Genomic DNA, 8,972 nt, shown 5'->3' on the forward strand with positions numbered 1-8,972 from the left:
TATACTCAAAGAAAGTTCAAAAACAAAGATCTTTGTTGTTTTCCAATACAGTTGCAAAACATGGACACGGCATGAACCAATAGTCTCTCGCTCTCTCTCTCTCTCTCTCTTTCTCTCTCTCTCTCTTTCTCTCTCGCTCTCTCACACACACACTCTCTCTCTCTCTCTCTCTCTCTCTCTCTCTCTCTCTCTCTCTCTCTCTCTCTCTCGCGCACACAGAGCTTGGACACTCCTTTAGTTAGTTTTCTTTTTTTTCTTCTCTTTTGTCAGTGAGTCTGACATCCAGAAGAACACAGTACAGACAGACAGACAGACAGAGAGACAGACAGACAGACAGACAGACAGACAGACAGACAGACAGACAGACAGACAGACAGACAGACAGACAGACAGACAGACAGACAGACCGCCTTCAGGACATTGTGCTATAGATGAGCAGAGAATGGTGAGACTATAACTTAACTCTTATTATTATGATTCTAACAGAGAATGATGACACTATTAACTATGATTAATGTCATAGGGGGGGAGTGGGACTGAGTTATTAGGGCCCAAGGTGGAGTGGCCTGGAATTATTTTATTTTGTAGCTGATATACAAGCTCACAGCGCAGCACCGAGTGCCCCGCTGCAAGCTTGTAGATCTGCTATTTTTGAAAAATGTGTGCACATTTTTGAATATATGCATTTTTTAAGCAACATGACAATGCTTGTTACAATCCAAAACATTTTATTAACTTAAAAAGTCGACCCTGTTCCAGTCATTCTGATAGGCTGAAGACATCTATGCAATAAGGCAGGATGAGTCAGCAGTTAGTTTAAGTTTTGTTTAGAACATAGACTTAAGGCCTCTCCATACTTCGACCGAAATGTTTGGTGAGTTGTGTTTTCCGACGTGCAAATTTCCGAACTCTCGTTCGGTCCAATGCTTTTCAGAAGTCCCGAGGGATATAATTTTATGGTAGAAAAGGACCTTTTGACCGAAAACGGCGGTTTCGGTCGAAGTATAGACAGGCCTTTATTGTGACGCATCGTGTGAGCTTGTAGATCTGCTATTTTCACCATCTCACATACAGCAAAGTACAAGGGGCAGTATATGATTGGTTTGCATCGTTGTGCATGACTCTCATCTGTGTGTGCGTGCGTGCGTGCGTGCGTGCGTGCGTGCGCGCGTGTGTGTGTCCAGTGGGTCACATGGGTTTGTGCAGCCCTCCTCCTGTCCTCCCGCCTCCTCCAGCCAATCAGCACGGAGCCCAGCTGTGATGCGTACCGGGGGGCGCGGCCTGGCATCCCCGGGATACCGGGTGCCCACGGTTCCCATGGCAACGACGGAGCCAAGGGACAGAAGGGAGATCCAGGTGAATTTGTTTATTTATTTATTTCTTGTGTTCTTGCCATTGGTGTAAAGCAGTGGTCCTCAAACTGTGGGCCGGGACCACCAGGGGGGTCCCCAAATAATTTTGGGGGGTCCCCATAACTTAATGTGCAACATTGTTTTCTCCCTCAACAGTAAACAAACCAGCATAAAGTTTAAGTGTAGGGCAGGGGTTTTCAAAGTGGGTGACGGGGCACCCAGGGGTGCCGCAAGATCATTTGATAATATTTGGAATTTATTTGGACACTTGAAAGTACAAAGTTATTTTCAGTCAGTTCTAACCAAAATGGCTATTATCTCTCAACATAATCACTAAAATATTGTCACTGTCGGGCAGAAACCTTGTATCTCCAAGTTTCAAATGTGTACGTCTTTTGGTAAAGCAAAGCCCTGCTTCATCATACAAGACTGTCGCACAAAATAGTGAAAACAGCAGATCTACAAGCGATGCGAGGTGTTGTGTGCTTGTAGATCTGCTGTTTTCACTAGTTTAGTACATTGTTACTATAGATGATAAATACAAAACAAACGGTTTTGGACATACAAGGTTTCCACCCGACAACGACGATATGCTATAAATATAAGGTGCTGGGAGTGAAAATTATAATGTAGGGATGCCTCAAACATATTTATGGGGTGCCCTGAGACAAAAAGGTTTGGGAACCCCTGGTGTAGGGGTACCTGCACATTTCTATAGTGACAATTTATGGACTTTGTAATACCTCTAAAATGACAAATTAAACATTGGTCAAATTGTCAAATATTAGATGCAGAAATTGTGAAAATAGTGATGTCATTTACCCATCTTACACCTGTGTCCACAGGTGAAAGTGGGCACGTCTTAAAGGGACAGAGCGGGGAGGCGGGGCCGTCAGGACCCCCAGGGCGGCCCGGTGTGCGTGGTGACCCGGGGTCACCTGGTCCCCAGGGTCCCCCGGGACCCCCGGGGCCCAGCGGGGGAGGGGTTTCCGTGGCCCCCGGCGCCGCCCAGCAGAGGTCCTACTTCTCCTACAAGCGGACCCTCACCCAGCCCCCCTCTCCTGATACGCCTCTGAACTTCAACAAGTAAGACCACGCCTTAACCCCAAGTATACTAGTTATTATAGACCACTGTTTCGAGTGCATCTCTCCACTCCGACACTAACCCTATCTCTAACCCTAACCCTAAACCTTAGGCCCATGGGAGTGTCGCCACTCCGACAATAAGAAGTCAATTTCGGAGTGGCGGAATGGAGAGAGCCTCCCATTTCCCAAACACTGGGCTGGGATGTGTTATTTGGAATCAGACCACAGCTCTAGGCAAACCCCGCCCACGGAAGCAACCACCACCGCACGGACCGGCAGTTCACCCCGACGGGACCAGCCGGTCCGTGCGGCAGCCGCCGGTCCTACTGCCGCGACTGCCGGTCAAACTGCCAGTCCTATCGCCGGCGATGCAGTGCAACTGATGGTCGAACTGTCGGTCGTGTGGCGGTACCTGTCGTGGCAGTTCCGCGGCAGGTGCCGGTGCCAGAGAATGTATCCACTCTTTCTGCTATTCTGTCTTTGTTTCTGTCTAATAAAACATATTAGTTCTAATTTACAGTACACTTTAAGACAGAATAAGACATAATAAAGCCATAATAAGAAATAATGTGTTGGAAATTAGAATAGAAGGTATCTATCTATCTATTCTAATTACCAACACATTATGTCTTATTATGGCTTTAAGTGTACTGTAAATTAAGAGCGCTCTTTTTGAACCCTAACCCTAACCCTTCCACGGGGAGGTGCAGGGAGTCGCAACCACCTCAACCTAACCCGGGCAAACGTCTACTCTCTCTTTTGGGTTTTGAGCTTAAAAGTTTGGGAACCGTTATAGATTATGTATGTTGATACGTGTGTGTGTGTGTGTGTGTGTGTGTGTGTGCGTGCGTGCGTGCGTGCGTGCGTGCGCACGTGCGTGTGTGTGTGTGTGTGTGTGTGTGTGTGTTTAGGAATGGACTGGAGCAGACCAATGAAACAGACACTCTGACTCAAGGAGTGTTCACCTGTACCATCAAAGGAGTTTATTACTTCACTTTCCACATGTCTGCCAAGGCCCAGGTCTGTATGTCCGTCCGTCCATCTGTCCGTCGTGGTAAAGGAGTTTGTACAATTTACAATTTAAGCATCATTATCAGAGTGAGTTCCAGTCAGGGTAGCCTCGGGTTCCAGGCATTTTAAGCATCATTATCAGAGTGAGTTACAGTCAGGGTAGCCTCGGGAGCCAGGCATTTCAATAAGAAAAGCCTCGGTAAAGCCCCCGTAACTATGGTTCAGCCAATCAGGCAAGTCTGTGTGTGTGTATACAAACACAACCCCTCCTTCCCCCTCCACTCTATGACAGGCATCAAACTGGTCGTTGTCTTTGATGCTTTCATTGATAAGAGAGATCACTAATGAACTCTTGACGCTTTTATGGCCCAATCAATTACCTCAGTTAAATTTTAGCCGGGGAGCCACTGTGCCAAAATGAGAGAAGACCTGTGATGTCATGACATACTCCAAATTTTAGTTTTTCCTATTAATTTGGTCAATAAGGTACACAGAATGAGAGGCCTGCTCTGCCGGAAACACTGCGAAAAAAAGTTTCCCATTGACTTCACTATAATACTGGAAAAAAAAACACACCAAAAAAAGTAGCTTGTGAGGGGTCAAACGAGGGTTCTTGATGATTCTGAATCCATTGCAAGCATTTTATTGCATGAAAAACATTCCTTGGCCTAGATTTCAGCCTCTCAAACCTGTGAAAAGTGATGAGTCATCACTTTTCACCGTTATTTTGGTCCGTTTTCTAGCCCAAGGAATGTTTTTCATGCAAAACAAATACTTGCAATGGATTCAGAATAATCAAGAACCCCTAGTTTGACCCCTCACATGCTACTTAAAGCATATTTCTTTTGGTGTGTTTCTTTCCTGTATATTGAAGTCGATGGAGTGAATATACAAATGGCCATAACTTTTTTTCGCAGCGTTTCCGGCAGAGCAGGCCTCTCATTCTGTGTACCTTAATGACCAAATGAATAGAAAAAACTTAAATAAAAAGTATGTCATGACGTCACAGGTAAACCCCTATTCTTTGAGTTTTAAGCCTGTGGCTCCCCGGCTATTTGAAGTTCAAAGGGAGCAATTAAGAGCTCTGACCAGCTCCTAAAAACAACAGAGACCGGTGAAATAATGCTATTGGCCTCTGAGATCCAGCGGCGCGTATCCCCGCCCTTCTGGGTCATAGGACGTCCGGGCTTGGCCAGCCTACAGTCAGGGGTGTCATCGCCATGCTAGCTTGTGGTGGATAATTTATTTTTATTTTTTTGCCACAGACATGAACATGAGCAGACAATAATGTTACCAGGAACACGTAAAGTGATAGCCCTGAACAGTGCTTCATTTGATTTGAGGGGGAACATGTTCCCTCAGCTCTTGGAGTGGATCTGGCACCTATTTGATTGGATCTGGGACCTTCCCTGTCAATCAAAACAGTGCCGTTTGGTCATTCATGTTTTCATCCTTCCAAATACAGTAGAGACCTTTTTGGCTGCAGCATTTTGCTTTACCTTGTATTTTCATGTTTTTTTTTGCTAAATGTCTTGTAATTTTTCCGATGTGGTGCTTCATAGGTGACAGTGACACATACTAGACACACTAAGCTATAGCCTACTGTATATACACATACATGGTGTCATATCATTTTGTTAACAATAAAAAGAAAATACATGTTTTTAATATGCCAGTTATTCAGATTCATCATTCCAAATTGATAGATTGACTACCAGTGTTCGGATGGGCCACATGTGCCAAATGTTGATGCTAATGTTATATGGTATAACATTAGTATTTTAAATAGGTAAGAAAATAACCCAGGGGGTATAGCGCCCTCCAGCGGCAGTGATGTGACACTTCACCTTACTATGACAGACACTCAGGTGGCAGGATGTTAGCAGAGATGTAGTTTAGTTTAGTTTATTAAGGATCCCCATTAGTCTACACCGTAGTGGAGGCTATTCTTTCTTTGGTCCAAGCATAAAACAACATCACAATACAAGACATAAAATGTATTACAGTATTAATTCATATACAGTCTTTCCATGATGTGACAGGGGCGTCCTCTTCCCTGAGCCAGGCCTAAGCCTGACTGCATACCAAAGATGTACATAGAGTGAAGTAGGCTATGTAAACGTCTTTACCTCGTAGTTACAGTGGGTGAATTATAAACTCTTTCTCTAGTAGATAGGCTACAGTAGAAATATTAACTCATTTATCGTGTAGATACAGTAGAATAATACACTTCTTTATCTTAGACTCTTAGATATCTTAGTATAAACTCCTTTTATTTTGCAGATACAGTAGGTGAAGTAGGCTATTTAAACGTCTTCATAGAAGACTTGTTACTTGCGCCAGCAGAGCGCGCAAGTAGCCTTCTGCGTTCGGCTGCGTATGTAGGCATGTCGGTGTCTGTATGTGTTTAAGCCCGTAGCCCAATGAAGGACCAGCATTGCTGGCAACATCATCATTAACAGCCAATGAGGGACCAGCATTCCTGGTGATGCCAGTGGTGATGTCACTGAGGTGACCTCATGGCACGCTCTGCTGGCGCACAAGTACTTGCTCAAGGTGCAAGTTGGCACCTAGACTGAGAGTGCAGTTCTAGTTATTTGTGCCAGCAGAGCGTGCAAGTACTGCGTTCGGCTGCGTATGTACGTGTGCACCTCGACAGAGTGCAGTTCTAATTCATCTTGTAGTTAGGTGAAGTATAAACTCTATCTTATACAGTATAATTATCAATGTGTTTATCTTGTAGTTAGGTGAAGTATAAACTCTGTATCTTGCAGATACAGTAGAATTATAAAGTTGTTTATCTTGTAGTTAGGTGAAGTATAGCCTACACTATATCTTGTAATTGTAACTTACAGCGAGATTTCCCCTTTTAGTAGAACTAAAAGGGGAAATCTTGCTCTTTCGACAAGTCATTCTTTCAACTATGAGAGTCGGCAGGTGAGCTACTCATCCGTTGGCAGGTTAGCATTTCACCATTTTAACATTCACCCGTGTCGAAAGAATGAACCGTCGAACAGATGCTATGTCGCAATATCAACACGCTCCCAAACTAAAAAAAAAACAAAACAATTTACCTTGTAGTTAGGTGAAGAGTGTAAACCGGTGTGTCTGTTATCTTGTAGTTGTAACTTACTGTAGAATTAAAAACCTGTTTACCTTGTAGTTAGGTGGAGTGTAAACCGGTGTGTCTTGTCGTCAACTCACACAGGTGTGCGTGAAGCTGAAGCAGGGGGCGGAGTCCAGGCTGTCCCTGTGCGACACGTCGGAGAACTTCCTGGTGGCGTCGGGCTCCACCCTCATGGAGCTGGAGGAGGGAGACACGGTGTCCGTGGTGCTGGGAGAGGACAGCACCGTGGTGTACAGCAGCAGCAGGGCAGACAACACCTTCAGTGGCTTCATGCTGTTCAACACATAGACACGCCTTCAGGGGCGTCGCACCAAATCCTGGGCACAAGGATTCACTGCGGGCCCCCCATGAATGTTCTTCAAAGGGGAAGGGGAGTTTAACCCATTTAGACCGGGAATGCATATTACGCATTATTTTGTGCTTTAACTATTGAAAAACAAGCTCACAGCGCCACGCTGCGAGCTTGTAGATCTGCTATTTTTGGGTCTTTGAATATTTCAACATGTTCTGTCAGTGGTGCTCAAACTTTTCATGAAGGACCCCCAAAATTATATGTATTTGGTCACGGACCCCCATCTCAAAATATTTAGTTCCAGGGTATAAATAATTAAAGCCCCCTCCAGCCCTAGTTCCCTCCCCCCCCTTGTGACACCCCTACACACCTTCACTGTTCTCCACATAAAGCTTGAATCATATTCTCTCAGAAACTGAACTTTTCGTCTGAGAGTTCTGACTTTCCGACTTGCAGCTTTCCGAATTCTAATTCTGTGTAATGCTTTTCAGAAGTCATGAGTGACGTCATTTTGTAGTTGAACCGGACCTTTCCGACGAAAAGTTTGGTTTCGGAGAAAGTATGGACAACTTGCCCATATAGCAGGGCAGGAGAGAGAGCAGCACCCGAACAAAGTTTTTTCAAAACCTGTTTTTTTTATGGTGTCTAGTTATGATTACTTCTATGATGTCTCATGGGGTAAATTTTTAATGATTTCTTGCACCTACCCATTCACTTACTACCAGCAGTTGTAAGAGCAGAGGTGACCACTAGAGGGCCTTTGCAGTGGCTGGCCCCAGACTCAGGCATGAGGAGTGGATTCAGAGCAGGTTAGTGCCATCTAATCCATGGCTCACAAACCCCACCTACTGGATGCCAACTGCCTAACTCCGTGAGGGTTCTTATCATATTTTAATTGATTATATTTTTATCAAGTAACTGATTTTTGATTTACTCAGTATTTCAGGCATGTTCTGTTTAAAACTTGTGCTTGTATAAGTTAGTGGCAAATAAAATCTTGAATCTTAATCTTGATTGTTGTTTCTTTTTTTTTCAAATGTTTTTCCTTGTCTTTACATATTTCATTTTGTTTTAATAAAGAATACGTTTTAGATTTCAACAATTGTTTTGAAATGTTTTGCATCTAGCTTGCCTCTAGCTTTAAGGGCCACTTCACCTCTGGGACAACCAGATCTTGTTTTATTGTTGTTTGGGAAATGATCAACACAATCCTGAGTTATTTTTTGTGTTCAATCTGTGTTTTGAGATATTTTAGTATTTCAGCTGTGCTAGTGATGCATTTTGCATCATATGATGCATTTTCATCATGCTGCATCATATGATGCAAAACGCATCACTAGCACAGCTGAAATACTAAAATATCTCAAAACACAGATTGAACACAAACTAGACCAGGTCAACCTGGTTGTGCCAGACCCCGGTGCATGTCATCATCATGTCATCATCATATACCCTTTATATAGAAAACCCGGACAGACAGACCGACATTTGCTTATGTAGGCCTACCCATTTCATGGGTCTGGCAAAAATAACTCAGGATTGTGTTGATCTTTTCCCAAACAACAATAAAACAAGATCTGGTTGTCCCAGAGGTGAAGTGGCCCTTTAAGGCAAGCTAGAGACAAACTAAAGGCAGTCTTCCATATAGGAATGAATTGGACGCTGCCCTTCCTCCCTCCTCACCCAAGGGAAAGCACAGGGCATTTGCTTTAACAGTGTGAGTGTGGCCTCTATTGAAGACACATTTTTCACTGTGGCGTCAACACTGTTTAATTGTGTAAATGTATATAACCTTGCAATTGCTTCTTTTGGTTTGTTTCCTTGTCATGCTTTATAAATAAAGTTTGAGTTGAGTTGATCTACAAGCTAAAACAAATAGCAGCTTGTAGATCTGCTCTTTTCATAGAAAGAATTTCACATGAATAAATCCTTTCTATTACTTTTAATTAGACAATTTCCCTCTTTGTTTGTATTAATTCATTCAATGTTTGGCTACAGACAGTTGAACTGTTTTTACTAGAGATTCTCGGTGTTGTCAGAATAGAATCTATTATCATTTGTACTAAACCGAAACCAGCCAATCACAATCAATGAATGGGACTAG

At 43.6% G+C, this 8,972-nt stretch overlaps 1 protein-coding gene across 1 annotated transcript; it reads left to right on the forward strand.

Moving 5' to 3' along the window:
- Positions 1-358: 358 nt before the first annotated feature.
- LOC308291455 (complement C1q subcomponent subunit B-like) lies at positions 359-7,795 on the forward strand. The gene is made up of 5 exons (XM_080733468.1): positions 359-445; positions 1,185-1,356; positions 2,198-2,438; positions 3,350-3,458; positions 6,658-7,795. Exons 1-5 carry the CDS (start codon positions 443-445, stop codon positions 6,862-6,864), a joined length of 732 nt encoding a protein of 243 aa, XP_080589594.1. The 5' UTR covers positions 359-442; the 3' UTR covers positions 6,865-7,795.
- Positions 7,796-8,972: the final 1,177 nt, after the last annotated feature.

The sequence above is a fragment of the Nannobrachium achirus genome (assembly GCF_963921795.1).
Source record: "Nannobrachium achirus genome assembly, chromosome: 1".
In the NCBI taxonomy this organism is placed as follows: Eukaryota; Metazoa; Chordata; class Actinopteri; order Myctophiformes; family Myctophidae; genus Nannobrachium; species Nannobrachium achirus.